Genomic DNA, 17,355 nt, shown 5'->3' with positions numbered 1-17,355 from the left:
ATGTGTTCCCCATCCTGACCCTCCCTCCCACCTCCCTCCCCATCCCATCCCTCAGGGTCATCCCAGTGCACCAGCCCTGAGCACCCTGTCTCATGCATAAAAGAACATACGTGTCCTTAAGGTGGAGGCTTTTTATCAAATATTCAACCGCTGAAATGCTTTAAAAAGAAATTTTAAGTAGCGGTGTTGAAACTCTTCCATCAAACTGAGTTCAAGTTTTCAGTTAGAGTTTGTGGTGTAGGCGGATTTTTTAAAACAAAATCGATCCTTACGTTTTAGGAGCAAAAAGATTGGGAATTTACATTATTACAGGTCTTAGGGTAAGGTCTCGAGGACTCCCTCTGCTAGGTGCTAGGCTTTGGTAATGTATATTTAAGGTGGTGAGCTGATTTTTATTTTTGGAAAGTTCATCTTTTATATTTATTGTGTTTAAATTTGCTTAAGTAAAAGTAGGCTTTCTAGAGTACGATTCATAGTATTTTTGCTTATCTCAGATGCTGCGCCAGTAGAGGGGAAGCTCTAACGAATGTGGAAAAGTAGTTGTGTATTTTTCTTCCACACATTTGTGTATATGGAGAATTTTTACACTCATAGTGAGTTATTAAAATTAAACCAGATTTACTTTCTTAGTCTTTAAATTTTGTTTTGATATATCTCTACTGTGGAATGAAAGGGGACGATGTTCAGAATGGGTTTTTCCCCATTTCTCAAAATATTATCAATATATTTTATTTAACCGACGTAGTGTTTGCGTCTTTCTTTTTCCCTTAAAACACCAGAACAGAAAATGCCGAAAATTCCAAAAGGGAAAAATACTTGCTCAGCGATTTGTTTAAAACTAGCTCAGGCTCTGACGTCCCTCGTGCGGCAGAAGCAGTTTGTCTCCAATCGGCCACCGTCGCGTCAGCGTTGCGGAGTAGTTTGTCCGTTCGCCGCCGCCGTCCCAGGACTAGTCACCGAGTTACTGGGCAGGGGAACGTGTGTTTCGGGGGAGCCGGCTGGCGTTGCCGGCACCATGGAGTCACCTTTTAGTCCGGGACTCCCTCACCGGCCGGATGAAGACTGGGGTGAGTGGGATCTGAGACTGTGTCGGGGGGGCTCCAGGTTTCTTCCTCCCTGCTTCCGCGCCCTCTCGGTGACAGGTGTGGACGAATCCTGTCGGGGAAGCGAGGGTCACTCATCGCTTCCGTCCGTGGTCCTAGGAGAGTATAGCAGAACCTGTCGGTGTCTGTCCTGGCGACATGAGTGTAAAATACTACCTGACTGGAATTACTATCGTGTTTGGCTGTTTCCTCTGGGAAAGTACCAGGTGATGATTTGGTGCGGCGAATACGACGTCATTAGGAAGCTTAGGGCAGGATGGCCAAAAAGGCTGCCAGGTTTATTCTCAGAGTGTGCGATGTGGGCGATGCTTGCCGTGGAATGTTTGTGCGTGTATGTACACGTTTGGTGTGTCTGAAAGAAGACAAGCCTTTTCTGAGCTTCCACTATTGATCGAGGCTGATGTCCATATTGGCGGGGAAGCAAAGCACCCTGGCACCTGACCTCAGGTTGCTGTTCATCTACACCTAACGCTTATAAATGGGTATAATCCTGATTGCTCTCCGGATACAATTCCGAATTTGCTTGTTATGGATATTTTGTTTGGTTTTGTGGCAGGAAGAGTAGGAATGGAATGTAGTCGAAAGAAGAGTAGAGAAGCTTTATCATCCAGTTTGTTTAAAGAAAACTTGTCCTTACCTTATAAAGATAGTAATATTCTTACCTTAGCAGAGTAGTACTTACACTGTTCTTGAGCTTCAGTGTGAATTTGGAGTTGTATACTTCCCGGAATGAGTCCTTTAGCAAACCTAAAACCTACACCATTCATCACCTTTAAAATTTGAGGGAAATACAGACTGACCGTCTTTTCATTGGACCATCATTGTCAGTAGCAAGAGTGTAATCTCAGTTCTCTTTGTTGAACTGAAGTTCTCGTTTGATTTTCCAAGGGCAGAACTTCTCTTAAATTATATACTGTTAGAGATTTATTTCAATCCTTGGGTAGATTTTCTGAGTTGTTGGAAAAACTAGACTGTCTAAGAGTGTACTTGTAGTGTAAGTAGTATAAGTCTAGTATAATCTTATACAGTATAAGCCTACTGTATTTGGCTTGGGAAAATATATTTGGCTTTGGAAAATATATTCCTATTACAATAGGAACAATTGTCATTTATTAAACATTTTGTGTGAGGTGCTCTGCTAAGCTCTTAGATGCACAGATAAGGAAACTGAAGCTGAGAGAAAATGAATGCTCAAAGTCTTATAACTAGTGAGTGTCAGAAGCAGGATAAGAACTACGTTTGTCTACCTCCAAAGCCTGTTAACTTAGTCACTATTTTATATTGCTTTCCTAAATTATTTCTGCACATTTGATTCTTACCAAGCTACCCCGAGTTATTAATGAATCTAGTATATTGGATAGTTAGGATCTATTTCCTCAGCTAGTTAGCTATTATATGATCATGATGTTTCTTAAACTATAACTGTGGGATACTTCCTGATAGCATTATTATGTTTTCTGATACTCAGGCTGCATTTTCTTTACTAATTTTGTCTGTTGACTCCTACTCTTAATGTTCTTTAACAGATCATTCAGTTCTTTGTAGTAGGTTCACTGACTCAGCTCGGGTGTCTTGCCCTGCCCCTCCCTGAATATGCCATTTCCCATGGTTTTCCAAGCTTGTCTTTTGACACTGTTAAATCTTCTCCTGATAGAACGTTTTACTTCTGATTCCTCAGGTGTTCAGTAAGTAGTATAGGTTTTGCAGGCGCTGGAGTGAAAGGTTACTTTCTGCTAGCATTTCTCAGTAGAATGTGGGTTCTTTTTCTGGGAGTTGCCATTTTGGGTGTTCAGGTACTTCACTGATTTGATTTTTTTCCTATATTAGAAGCTGCTGCTGCTGCTAAGTCGCTTCAGTCGTGTCTGACTCTGTGCAACCCCATAGATGGCAGCCCACCAGGCTCCCCCGTCCCTGGGATTCTCCAGGCAAGAACACTGGAGTGGGTTGCCATTTCCTTTTCCAATGCATGAAAGTGAAAAGTGAAAGTGAAGTTGCTCAGTCATGTCTCACTCTTAGCGGCCCCATGAACTGCGGCCCACCAGGCTCCTCCGTCCATGGGATTTTTCAGGCAAGAGTACTGGAGTGGGGTGCCATTGCCTTCTCCCAGTCTTTCCCACTAGAGGGCACAAAAATTCTCTAAGCCAAGCTAGCCAGTTAAAATTTTAAAATCAGATCATGTAATTAGAACTTGTGATTCTAACAACTTTGAATAATTAAAAATGGCTTACTCAGAACAGCCTATGACAAGATGTGTGTATTCCTTTGATGCTGGGTAATGAAGTTTAGAGAGGCCCTGTCAGAGTTTTCTGTACAGGTCTAGACAGTAAATGTTGTTGGGCTTTTGTGATCATGCGGTCTCTGTCCCAGCTCCTCAGTTCTGCCAGTTGCCGTATGAAAGCAGCCATGGGCGGTACAAACTGAGCATGGCCCCGCTCCAGAACAAATTTATTTATGGATGCTGAAATTCCATTTCAGTGTAATTATTTTTAAGTACTTGATAGAACTTATTTTTAGTACAGTTTTAGATTTACAGAATAATTGAGGGGTTAGTACAGAGTTTCCCCACCCCCAAGTTTCCCTTATTGGTAGCATCTTGCATTAATGGAGTATATTTGGTACAGTTCATGCGCCAGTTGGAGAAGGCAATGGCACCCCACTCCAGTACTCTTGTCTGGAAAATCCCATGGACAGAGGAGCCTGGTAGGCTGCAGTCCATGGGGTCACTAAGAGTTGGACACCACTGAGCGACTTCACTTTCACTTTTCACTTTCATGCATTGGAGAAGGAAATGGCAACCCACTCCAGTGTTCTTGCCTGGAGAATCCAGGGACGGGGGAGCTTGGTGGGCTGCCGTCTATGGGGTCACACAGAGTCAGACATGACTGAAGCGACTTGGCAGCAGCAGTAGCAGCATGGGCCAGTATTGATACATTATCATTAACTAAAGTCCATAGTTTATATTAAGATTCACTCTGTTCATTCTGTGTTGTTTTTTTGTTGTTTTTGAGTTGCTAAGTCCTATCCACCTCTTTGCAGCACCATGGACTATAGCATGCCAGATTCCTCTGCCCTGCACGGCGTCAGAATTTGCTCAGATCCATGTCCATTGAGTCAGTGATGCTCTCTAACCATCTCATGGTCTGCCACCCGCTTTTCCTTTTGCCTTCAATCTTTCCAAGCATCAGGGTCTTTCCAGTGAGTTGGCTTTTCATATCAGGTGGCCAAAATATCAGAGTTTCAGCTTCAGCAACAGTCCTTCCAATGAATATTTAGAGTTCATTTCCTTTAGGATTGACTGGTTTGATCTCCTTGCAGTCCAAGGAGCTCTTAAGAGTCTTCTCCAGCACCGTAATTCAAAATCATCAATTTTTTTGGTGCTTAGCCTTCTTTATGACCCACCTCACACATCCATATGTGGCTGCTGGAAAAACCGTAACTTTCACTTTATGGATTTCTGTTGGCAAAGTGATGTCTCTGCTTTTTAATACACTGTCTTGGTTGTTATAGGTTTCCTTCCAAGGAACAAGCGTCTCTTACTTTCATGGCTGTAGCTACCATCTGTAATGATTTTGGAGCCCAAGAAAAGGAAATCTATCATTGCTTCCTGTTTATGCCCTTCTATTTGCCATGAAGTGATGGGATCGGATGCCATGATCTTAGTTTTTTTAATGTTGAGTTTCAAGCCAGCTTTTTCATTCTCCTCTTTCATCCTCATTAAGAGGTTCTTTAGTTCTTCTTCACTTTCTGCCATTGGTGTCATATGCATATCTAACGTTGTTGATATTTTTCCTGGGAATCTTGATTCCAACTTGTGATTCATCCAGCCTGGCATTTCCCATGATGTATTCTGCATAGAAATTAAATAAGTAGGATGACAATATACAGCCTTACACTCCTTTCCCAATTTTGAACTAGTTGGTTGTTCCATGTCCAGTTATGACTGTTGCTTCTTGACCTATATACAGATTTCTCAGAAGGCACGTTAGGTGGTCTGGTATTCCCATCTCCTTAAGAATTTTCCACAGTTGTGATCCACGCAGTCAAAGGCTTTCACATAGTCAATGAAGCAGATGTTTTTCTGAAAGTCCCTTGCTTTCTCTGTGTTCGTTCTGTGGGTTTTGACAAATGCATAATATCAGTATCTACTATTATAATATCATATGAAGTAGTTATGCTGCCCTAAAAAAATTCCCTGTGCTCCACTTATTTATCTCTGCCTCCTTCCTCCAAAGCCCTCTACAGCCACTGATCTTTCCACTGTCTCCTAGTTTTGCCTTTTGCAGAATGTCATATTATTGGAATGATACAGTATGTAGCATTTTCAAATTGGCTTCTTTCATTTGGCAAAATGCATTTAAGATCCCTCTGTCTTTTAGTGGCCTGATAACTCATTTCTTTTCAGCACTGAATAGTATTCCATTTTGTGGATGTACCACAGTGTCTTTTGGGCTCCCATAACAAAATACCTAGGCAGCTTAAACAATACAAATTTGTTTTCTGACAGTTCTGGAGGCTGAAGTCCCACTTCAGGTGCCAGCATGGCCAAGTTCTGGTGAGACCTCTCTTCCTGACTTAAAGGCAGCCATCTTTTTGCTGTGTCCTCACAAGGCAGAGGGGTGGAAGGGGAAAGAAGGAGGGAAGGAGAGAGAGAGGTAGGTAGATAGCTCTAGCTCTTAGTTTTATGAGGCCACAGTTCTAGCAGATTAGGGCCCCACACTTGTACCCTCATTTAAGCTTGATTACCTCCTAAATACCACCCTACCTCTGGATGCAGTCATATCGGGGGCTTCAGCTTATAAATTTCGGGGGAACACGGTTTGGTTCAAGGCACACAGTTTGTTTATCCATTTACCTGCTGAAAAACAGTTTGGTTGCTTTCAAATGTTGGCAGTTATATATAAACCTGCTATAAATATTCATGTGCAGCTTTTTTTTTTTTTTTTGCTGTGCCGTGGAGCTTGTGGGATCTCAGTTCCCTCGCTAGGGACTGAACCCAGGCCATGGCTATGAAAGTGCTGATTCCTAACCACCAGACCAGGGGGCTCCCACACACAGCTTTTTATGTGGACATACATTTTCATATCATTTGGATAAATACCAAGGAGCATGATGGCTGGATCACACAGTAAGAGTATGTCCAGTTTTGTAAGAAACTGTCAACCTGTCTTCCAAAGTGGTTATGCCATTTTGCATTACTGCCAGTAGTGATTGGATACTCCTGTTGCTCCAGTCCTTGCTGACGCTTGGTTGTTGCCAGTGTTTCCGGTTTTAGCTATCCTAATAGATGTGTAGTGGCATCTCATTATTTTAGTTTGTAGTTCCCTGATAACATGTGATGTGGAGCATCTTTTCATAAATTGTGTTTGGCATTTGTATATCTTTCCTCTTCTCTTTCCTTCCTACCTCCCTTACTCTCTCCTTCTTTTTCTTACATTTGCGCAAAAGCCACTTGTTTTTTTTTTTTTTTGACCACGTATAAGATATATGTACCAAGATCAGAAGCTTTGTTCTGCCACTGTGGTTTCTTTGATAACTTCAGCGTCTTCTGTGAAAGTTCTCCTTGCCTTCCTGTGTTGACCAATACCTGACACCCCTGATCACACTTTTCCCCTGAAGTCCTACTGAATGGTTGCTGTTTTCATTCTCAAAACCGTTGCACCATTAGGGTCTCTGAAGGTGGATTAGCTGTCTTTCTTGTTCTTCATTGCTGCTTTTTGATCATTCACTGTTCATCTTCCCTAAAAAAATCCACATCCTGGCTTAAGTTTCACATTGTCTCACATGCTCTCCTCTACCTGTCCCTGTTATAGTCTTCTGATTTCTGGTTCACTCTCCCTCACATTTTGAAAAAAATTTAGTTCTGAACTTATTGTCACTTACTTCAACACTCCTTCCATCAAGATTCTTGGCTGATTTCAGTATTCTCCAAGAAAGAAAGAAAAAAAGAAAGAAAAAAAAGTGAAGTTGTTCAGTCATGTCTGACTCTTTGCGACCCCATGGACTGTAACCTACCAGGCTTCTCTGTCCATGGGATTGTCCAGGCAAGAGTACTGGAGTGGGTTGCCATTCCCTTCTCCAGGGGATTGAACCCCAGTCTCCTGCCTTGCAGGCTTTACTGTCTGAGCCACCAGGGAAGCCTTCTCAGAGAAGATCCTTCAAACACCTTGACCTCTCATTTCCTGGGTCTCCTCTCCACCTTCCACCCTGTCTTAGCCATTTGCTTTCCCTGTCATAAGCCTCAATCTAGTTGTGACTAATAACATAATCTCAGTTTCAAACATCCCACTCTAGCCATCACCTTCCGTCTTACTGGCTCACTCTATTTAGTGATCCAGTGGCACCTTCAGCCCTGCTGAGATTCTGTCGTCTTTTCCTTGTCCCTCATCCCCTTTATGTTATCACTTTCCCCTTATCCAGTTTACATTACATGGACAGTCTCTAACCATTGCCTCATACCCTCAATATTCTTTGTCTCTCTCCTGCTTTGTAATTCTCTCTTTGATCAACGACAGCCTTGTTAAATCTAACTCTGCCTACTCCATGAATGCCCTCCAATAGCTGAAAGTGGCTGAAAAAAAGAAAACTCAACCATGCCGACTGGTGTCACTAAATTTATGGTTCTAACCTGAAATAGACCTTTGATTAAGTATTACCCAGCTGATCATATGTCCCTGGTCCTCTCACTCTGATGGTTGTTTTTGTGAAGCTTCTTTTCTCTTCAAACCTCCAGCACCTCTTCCTGAATCCTTTGAATCAGAAGAGAACTGCCACAGCGTCCTACTACCTTATTTGCCCATCCGTGTACCTGCATATTTGCTTCTCTTCTGTTGGTGGGAATGAGAGAGCCGATCACTTCCATGTGTGCCTCAGAGTCCTCCTTCTTTATTCAAGAATATTGCTCAAACTCTTCGTCCTTCTGTTCCTTGAATCATCATTTCCCTCCCTGCATGTAGTTGCTTCTCCTATCTAGAGTGAAAAAAAAAAAAAGAAAAACCCCAAACCCACTTCAAGTGTTACTTCCCTTCTAACTAACTGCCACATTTCTCTCTTTTATTTCACAGCAGAATTCTTTTTTAGAAAATGTCCATGCTCGCTGACTCCAGTTTCTCTTTTTCCATTGTCTCTTGAACCCACTGCAGTCAGGCTCTACTGCTTTGCCAAAACAGCTCTTTCTAAGGTCACCACTGATTTCCAGTGGCCATTTCTCATCTTATAAGAAGTAAAGGAATAAATAAGTGGTCAAAGTGGCTGTCAGGTGGGAAAGTGTGCTAAGCAAATGAGACCGAATAGCTACCATAGTTTACTACTGTTAAATAGTAGTAATCTAAATGGTAGTGTGGGATTGGTGAAAAAGACATAGAAGTTGGCAGTAAATTTCAGAGATATTTCATAGGTAACCAATACCACCACTTCCTTATGGATCTTTCTAAGATATTCTGTAGATATACAAGTGTACTTATCAACCCAGTATCAGTTTTTTAAAGTATCAGCAAACCACAGAAAAGTTAAAAGATCAGTATTGCGATAACCTATATTCTCCTTATCTAGATTTATCATCTGTTGACATCCTGCCATACTTGCTTTCTCTCTTAGTATTATGAACACTTCCTTTTCTTTCATCATCTGAAAGCAGGTTGCAAATAATATGAAACTCCCAAACACTTCACTGTGTATTTCCTAAGAAAAAGGAAATACGTGTTTTTAGAAAGCATGAATTTGTACTAATACTCACACTTCAAAGACAGTAGCACAGACAGAGTTCTTTCTCTTCTGGCATTATATACTTTTGCAAGTTTTTTTCTTGCATTATATAGTATTGAAAGTTTTTTTTCTTCTTGTATTATATACTTTCATTTCTCTTTTCCTCCTGTGGAAATCCCAATTCCCAGTAACATCCTATGTTTTTATGGGCTCACTTTATTTTTTTAATTATTATTTTTTCTTTTTTATATAAATTTATTTTAATTGGAGGTTAATTACTTTACAATATTGTATTGGTTTTGCCATACATCAACATGAATCCGCCACAGGTATACACGTGTTCCCCATCCTGAACTCCCCTCCCTCTTCCCTCCCCATACCATCTCTCTGGGTCATCCCAGTGCACCATCCCCAAGCATCCAGTATCATGCATCAAACCTTGACTGGCGATTCATTTCATATATGATATACATGTTTCAGTGCTATTCTCCCAAATCCCCTGTCCCTCTCCCACTGAGTCCAAAAGACTGTTCTATACATCTGTGTCTCTTTTGCTGTCTCGCATACAGGGTTATCGTTACCATCTTTCTAAATTCCATATATATGCATTAGTATACTGTATTGGTGTTTTTCTTTCTGTCTTACTTCACTCTGTATAATAGGCTTCAGTTTCATCCACCTCATTAGAACTGATTCAAATGTATTCTTTTTAATGGCTGAGTAATATTCCGTTGTGTATATTTACCACCGCTTTGTTATCCATTCATCTGCTGATGGACATCTAGGTTGCTTCCATGTCCTGGCTATTATAAACAGTGCTGCGATGAACATTGGGGTACATGTGTCTCTTTCAATTCTGGTTTCCTTGGTGTGTATGCCCAACAGTGGGATTGCTGGGTCATAAGGCAGTTCTATTTCCAGTTTTTTAAGGAATCTCCACTCTGTTCTCCATAGTGGCTATACTAGTTTGCATTCCCACCAACAGTTAAGAGGGTTCCCTTTTTTCCACACCCTCTCCAGCATTTATTGCTTGTAGACTTTTGGATCACAGCCATTCTGACTGGCGTAAAATGGTACCTCATTGTGGTTTTGGTTTGCATTTCTCTGATAATGAGTGATGTTGAGCATCTTTTCATGTGTTTGTTAGCCATCTGTATGTCTTCTTTGGAGAAATGTCTGTTTAGTTCTTTGGCCCATTTTTTGATTGGGTCGTTTATTTTTCTGGAATTGAGCTGCAGGAGTTGCTTGTATATTTTTGAGATTAGTTGTTTGTCAGTTGCTTCATTTGCTATTATTTTCTCCCATTCTGAAGGCTGTCTTTTCACCTTGCTTATAGTTTCCTTTGTTGTGCAGAAACTTTTAAGTTTAATTAGGTCACATTTGTTTATTTTTGCTTTTATTTCTGATACTCTGGGAGGTGGATCATAGAGGATTCTGCTGTGATTTATGTCAGAGAGTGTTTTGCCTATATTCTCCTCTAGGAGTTTTATAGTTTCTGGTCTTACGTTTAGATCTTTAATCCATTTTGAGTTTATTTTTGTGTATGGTGTTAGAAAGTGTTGTAGTTTCATTCTTTTACAAGTGGTTGACCAGTTTTCCCAGCACCACTTGTTAGAGAGATTGTCTTTAATCCATTGTATATTCTTGCCTCCTTTGTCAAAGATAAGGTGTCCATAGGTGTGTGGATTTATCTCTAGGCTTTCTATTTTGTTCCATTGATCTATATTTCTGTCTTTGTGCCAATACCATACTGTCTTGATGACTGTGGCTTTGTAGTAGAGCCTGAAGTCAGGCAGGTTGATTCCTCCAGTTCCATTCTTCTTTCTCAAGATAGCTTTGGCTATTTGAGGTTTTTTGTATTTCCATACAAATTGTGAAATTATTTGTTCTAGTTCTGTGAAAAATACTGTTAGTAGCTTGATAGGGATTGCACTGAATCTATAGATTGCTTTGGGTAGTATACTCATTTTCACTATATTGATTCTTCCAATCCATGAACATGGTATATTTCTCCATCTATTAGTGTCCTCTTTGATTTCTTTCACCAGTGTTTTGTATATATAGGTCTTTAGTTTCTTTAGGTAGATATATTCTTAAGTATTTCATTCTTTTCGTTGCAATGGTGAATGGAATTTTTTCCTTAATTTCTCTTTCTATTTTCTCATTATTAGTGTATAGGAATGCAAGAGATTTCTGTGTGTTGATTTTATATCCTGCAGGCTTGCTATATTCATTGATTAGCTCTAGTAATTTTCTGGTGGAGTCTTTAGGGTTTTCTATGTAGAGGATCATATCATCTGCAAACAGTAAGAGTTTTACTTCTTCTTTTCCAATTTGGATTCCTTTTATTTCTTTTTCTGCTCTGATTGCTGTGGCCCAAACTTCCAAAACTGTGTTGAATAGTGGTGAAAGTGGGCACCCTTGTCTTGTTCCTGACTTTAGGGGAAATACTTTCAATTTTTCACTATTTAGGATAATGTTTGCTGTGGGTTTGTCATATATAGCTTTTATTATGTTGAAGTATGTTCCTTCTCTTCCTGCTTTCTGGAGAGTTTTTTTATCATAAATGGATGTTGAATTTGGTCAAAGGCTTTCTCTGCATCTATTGAGATAATCATGTGGCTTTTATTTTTCAATTTGTTTATTACATTGATTGATTTGTGGATATTGAAGAATCCTTGCATCCCTGGGATAAAGCCCACTTGGTCATGGTATAGGATCTTTTTCATGTGTTGTTGGATTCTGATTGCTAGAATTTTGTTAAGGATTTTTGCATCTATGTTCATCAGTGATATTGGCCTGTAGTTTTCTTTTTTTTGTGGCATCTTTGTCAGGTTTTGGTATTAGGGTGATGGTGGCCTCATAGAATGAGTTTGGAAGTTTACCTTCCTCTGCAATTTTCTGGAAGAGTTTGAGTAGGATAGGTGTTAGCTCTTCTTGAAATTTTTGGTAGAATTCAGCTGTGAAGCCTGGGCTTTTGTTTGCTGGAAGATTTCTGATAACAGTTTCAATTTCCAGGCTTGTGATGGGTCTGTTAAGATTTTCTATTTCTTCCTGGTTCAGATTTGGAAAGTTGTACTTTTCTAAGAATTTTTCCATTTCTTCCACGTTGTCCATTTTATTGGCATATAATTGCTGATAGTAATCTCTTATGATCCTCTGTATTTCTGTGTTGTCTGTTGTGATCTCTCCATTTTCATTTCTAATTTTTGATTTGATTTTCCTCCCTTTGTTTCTTGATGAGTCTGGCTAATGGTTTGTCAGTTTTATTTATCCTTTCAAAGAACCAGCTTTTGGCTTTGTTGGTTTTTGCTATGGTCTCTTTTGTTTCTTTATCATTTATTTCTGCCCTAATTTTTAAGATTTCTTTCCTACTACTAACCCTGGGGTTCTTCATTTCTTCCTTTTCTAGTTGCCTTAGGTGTAGAGTTAGGTTATTTATTTGACTTTTTCTTGTTTCTTGAGGTATGCCTGTATTGCTATGAACTTTCCGCTTAGCACTGCTTTTACAGTGTCCCACAGGTTTTGGCTTGTTGTCTTTTCATTTTCATTCATTTCTATGCATATTTTGATTTCTTTTTTTTTATTTCTTCTGTGATTTGTTGGTTATTCAGCAGTGTGTTGTTCAGCCTCTATATGTTGGAATTTTTAATAGTTTTTCTCCTGTAATTGAGATCTAATCTTACTGCATTGTGGTCAGAAAAGATGCTTGGAATGATTTTCATTTTTTTGAATTTACCAAGGCAAGATTTATGGCCCAGGATGTGATCTGTCCTGGAGAAGGTTCCGTGTGCACTTGAGAAAAAGGTGAAATTCATTGTTTGGGGGTGAATATCCTATAGATATCAATTAGGTCTAACTGGTCTATGGTATCATTTAAAGTTTGTGTTTCCTTGTTAATTTTCTGTTTAGTTGATCTATCCATAGGTGTGAGTGGGGTATTAAAGTCTCCCACTATTATTGTGTTATTGTTAATTTCCCCTTTCATACTTGTTGGCATTTGTCTTACATATTGCAGTGCTCCTATGTTGGGTGCATATATATTTATAATTGTTATGTCTTCTTCTTGGATTGATCCTTTGATCATTATGTAGTGTCCTTCTTTGTCTCTTTTCACAGTCTTTGTTTTAAAGACTATTTTATCTGATATGAGTATTGCTACTCCTGCTTTCTTTTGGTTTCTATTTGCATGGAAAATCTTTTTCCAGCTCTTCCCTTTCAGTCTGTATGTATCCCCTGTTTTGATTTGGGTCTCTTGTAGACAACATATATAGGGGTCTTATTTTTGTATCCATTCAGACAGTCTTTGTCTTTTGGTTGGGGCATTCAGCCCATTTACGTTTAAGGTAATTATTGATAAGTATGATCCCATTGCCATTTACTTTATTGTTTGGGGTTCGAGTTTATACACCCTTTTTGTGTTTCCTGTCTAGAGAATATCCTTTAGCATTTGTTGGAGAGCTGGTTTGGTGGTGCTGAATTCTCTCAGCTTTTGCTTGTCTGTAAAGCTTTTGATTTCTCCTTCATATTTGATTGAGATCCTTGCTGGGTACAGTAATCTGGGCTGTAGGTTATTTTCTTTCATCACTTTAAGTATGTCTTGAGATTCCCTCCTGGCCTGAAGGGTTTCTATTGAAAGATCAGCTGTTATCCTTATGGGAATCCCCTTGTGTGTTATTTGTTGTTTTTCCCTTGCTGCTTTTAATATTTGTTCTTTGTGTTTGATCTTTGTTAATTTGATTAATATGTGTCTTGGGGTGTTTTGCCTCGGGTTTATCCTGTTTGGGACTCTCTGGGTTTCTTGGACTTGAGTGATTATTTCCTTCCCCACTTTAGGGAAGTTTTCAAGTATTATCTCCTCAAGTATTTTCTCATGGTCTTTCTTTTTGTCTTCTTCTTCTGGGACTCCTATGATTCGAATGTTGGGGCATTTAACACTGTCCTGGAGGTCTCTGAGATTGTCCTCATTTCTTTTAATTCGTTTTTCTTTTTTTCTCTCTGATTCATTTATTTCTACCATTCTATCTTCAATTTCACTAATCCTATCTTCTGCCTCCGTTATTCTACTATTTGTTCCCTCCAGAGTGTTTTTTATCTCATTTATTGCATTATTCATTATATATTGACTCTTTTTTATTTCTTCTAGGTCCTTGTTAAACCTTTCTTGCATTTTCTCAATCCTTGTCTCCAGGCTATTTATCTGTGATTCCATTTTGATTTCAAGATTTTGGATCATTTTCACTATCATTATTTGGAATTCTTTATCAGGTAGATTCCCTATCTTTTCTTCTTTTGTTTGGTTTGGTGGGCATTTATCCTGTTCCTTTACCTGCTGGGTATTCCTCTGTCTCTTCATCACGTTTATATTGCTGAGTTTGGGGTGTCCTTTCTGTATTCTGGCAGTTTGTGGAGTTCTCTTTATTGTGGAGTTTCCTTGCTGTGGGTGGGGCTGTACAGGTGGCTTGTCAAGATTTCTTGGTTAGGGAAGCTTGTGTCGGTGTTCTGGTGGGTGGAGCTGGATTTCTTCTCTCTGGAGTGCAATGAAGTGTCCAGTAATGAGTTATGAGATGTCAGTGGTTTTGAAGTAACTTTGTACAGCCTGTATCTTGGAGCTCAGGGCTGTGTTCCTGTGTTGCTGGAGAATTTGAGTGGTATGTCTTGCTCTGGAACTTGTTGGCCCTTGGATGGTGCTTGGTTTCAGTGTAGGTATGGAGGCGTTTGATGAGCTCCTGTCAATTAATGTTCCCTGGAGTCAGGAGTTCTCTGGTGTTCTCGGGGTTTGGACTTAAGCGTCCTGCTTCTGGTTTTCAGTCTTATTTTTACAGTAGTCTCCAGACTTCTCCTTCTATACAGCACCGTTGCTAAAACATCTAGGGTAAAGATGAAAAGTTTCTCCACAGTGAGGGACACCCAGAGAGGTTCACAGAGTTACATGGAGAAGAGAAGAGGGAGGAGGGAGTTAGAGGTGACCCGAATGAGATGAGATGGAGTCAACAGAGGAGAGAGCAAGCTAGCCAGTAATCACTTCCTTATGTGCATGCCACAACTGGACTGCTTAGAGATGTTCATGGAGTTATACAGAGAAGAGAAGAGGGAGGAAGGAGACAGAGGTGGCCAGGAGGATAAAAGGGGTAAATCAAGAGAGACAGATCTAGCCAGTAATCAGTTCCCTAAGTGTTCTCCACCGTCTGGAACACACAGAGATTCACAGAGTTGGGTAGAGAAGAGAGGGGGTAGGGAGGAGACACAGGCTATCTGGTGGAGAAAAAGGAGAGTCCAGAGGGGGAGAGAGCAGTCAAACCAGTAATCTCGCTCCCGAGTAAAAATGGGTACTGAAGATTGGGTTCTTAAAGGTACAAAATTGATAACAAATACCAAAAAGCAAAGATTAAAAATCTAGAGTAGAGTTTGGAATTTCAAAAATACAATATTAAAGAAAAGAAGAAAAAAGAGAGAAAAAACCAACAGTCACAAAAATTATAATATATATATATATATATGTATGAAGTTTGCTTTTAAAAAATAGGGTCTTTTTTTTGCAAAGTAATAGTAGTTTATAAAAGTGAAAATTAAAGGAGTAATAGAGGACTTAAAAATTTTAAAAAATTAAAAAAAAAGAATGATCATAGAAATAGTAAAAAATATATCTAGGACTTTCTCTGGTGTTGTTGTGAGTATTGTGAGGTCAGTTCATTTTCAGATAGTTCCTTGGTCTGGCTGATATTTGTCAAGATCTCTAGGCCCCTTCCTATGTAGTTGGTACTAACGACAGGGTTTTAATCTATTGCACCTGTCACTTCCAAGGTGGTTCCCTCTGTTTTAGTTTCTTCTGTTTGCTGGTCTCTTCAGTGTCTGATTTCTGCCCTGACATAAAGGGGGCGGTGGTGGACATTTTTTTAGGCTCACTTGTTCAGTTGCGCTGTGGGGAGGGAGGGATGCTGCAAACAAATAACGCTGGCGTGTGCTCGCAGTGCTTCAGCCACACTTGCCTGTCCCCGCTCACGGCGCGTGTACCCTCCCTGCCCACACTGCTCAGGCTCTAGGTTGCTCCACTGGGAACCATCCGAGGCCGGCCCTGGGCTGCATGCACCTCCCAGGTCTAAGCCGCTTAGGTTCAGGCACTCGGGTAGTCCTGAGAGGCGCAGACTTGGTTGGGCCTGCGTTTTGTGCCCTTCCCAGGTCCTAGCAGCTCAGGTGATGAGGTGTTTGGCGAGTGCGGTTGCTGTTACTTATCACCTCCCCCGTCCCTGCTGCTCGGGTTTTCTGGGTGTACAACCGGTGAACCTTCTCAGGTGGATGTTTACTGTCCAGAACCCCAAGAAGTCTTAGTTAGCAAAGAAGCCTGCTTGCAGTTTGGTAGATAATGCCTCTCTGGGGCTGCGATTGCCCCCTTCTGGCTCTGGCTGCCTGTCACCGGAGGGGGATGGTCTGCAGCCGGCTATCTCTGTTCAGTCCTTGTTCTGTGAGCAGGCCTGACGGTGTCTTCAGTTCAGTTCAGTTTAGTCGCTCAGTCGTGTCCGACTCTCTGCGACCCCATGAATCGCAGCACGCCAGGCCTCCCTGTCCATCACCAACTCCTGGAGTTCACTCAGACTCAACGTCCATCGAGTCAGTGATGCCATCCAGCCATCTCATCCTTGGTCGTCCCCTTCTCCTCCTGCCCCCAATCCCTCCCAGCATCAGAGTCTTTTCCAATGAGTCAACTCTTCACATGAGGTGGCCAAAGTACTGGAGTTTCAGCTTTAGCATCATTCCTTCCAAAGAAATTCCAGGGCTGATCTTCAGAATGAACTGGTTGGATCTCCTTGCAGTCCAAGGGACTCTCAAGAGTCTTCTCCAACACCACAGTTCAAAAGCATCAATTCTTCGGCGCTCAGCCTTCTTCACAGTCCAACTCTCAGGTTAGGGCTTTTCGCGTAGCTCTAGTCCTTTGTTCTGTGAGCGGGCCTGGTGGTGTCTTAGGTTAGGGCTTTTCGCTTAGTAGCTATCCCACAGTCTGGTTTGCTAGCCCAGTTAGTTCGCTCAGATTGCCCTCGGGGCATTCCCAGTCCTTACCCTAAGCAATGCAGCCCCTCCTCCCTGCCTAGCCCCCACTTGCTAGTGGTGGGTGCAGGCATCTGCGCTGCTTCTCCACTGGGGGAGTTACTGTTGGGCTCGTAATCTGTGGGTTTTAATTACTTATTTATTTTTCCTCCCTGTTATGTTGCCCTCTGTGGTTCCAAGGCTCGCCACAGACTGGGCAGTGAGAGTGTTTCCTGGTGTTTGGAAACCTCTCTCTTTTTAAGACTCCCTTCCGGAGACGGAGCTCCGTCCCTACCTCTTTTGTCTCTTCTTTTGTCTTTTATATTTTTTCCTATCTCCTTTCGAAGACAATGGGCTGCTTTTCTGGGTGCCTGATGTCCTCTGCCGGCATTCAGAAGTTGTTTTGTGGCATTTTCTCAGCGTTTAAATGTTCTTTTGGTGAATTTGTGGGGGAGAAAGTGGTCTCCCCGTCCTATTCCTCTGCCATCTTAGGACCGCCCCCCCCCCCGTTATGGGCTCACTCTAGATG

The 17,355-nt window shown here is 41.1% G+C and overlaps 1 protein-coding gene across 2 annotated transcripts in view; it reads left to right on the top strand.

Annotated features, from left to right (window-relative positions):
- The first annotated feature begins 975 nt into the window (after positions 1 to 975).
- Positions 976 to 17,355, top strand: part of ATF6 (activating transcription factor 6) — a 242,139-nt gene continuing 225,759 nt past the window's right edge. For both annotated transcript variants that reach the window (XM_068963738.1, XM_068963737.1), the window contains exon 1: positions 976 to 1,067. In XM_068963738.1, the coding sequence (XP_068819839.1) occupies positions 1,016 to 1,067 (52 nt within the window). In that variant the 5' untranslated portion in view covers positions 976 to 1,015. The remainder of the gene's footprint in view (positions 1,068 to 17,355) is intronic.

Source organism: Capricornis sumatraensis, chromosome 2 (assembly GCF_032405125.1).
Source record: "Capricornis sumatraensis isolate serow.1 chromosome 2, serow.2, whole genome shotgun sequence".
Taxonomy (NCBI): Eukaryota; Metazoa; Chordata; class Mammalia; order Artiodactyla; family Bovidae; genus Capricornis; species Capricornis sumatraensis.
The sequence above is the reverse complement of the archived record's forward strand: the minus strand, read 5'-3'. Positions and strand labels throughout refer to the sequence as shown.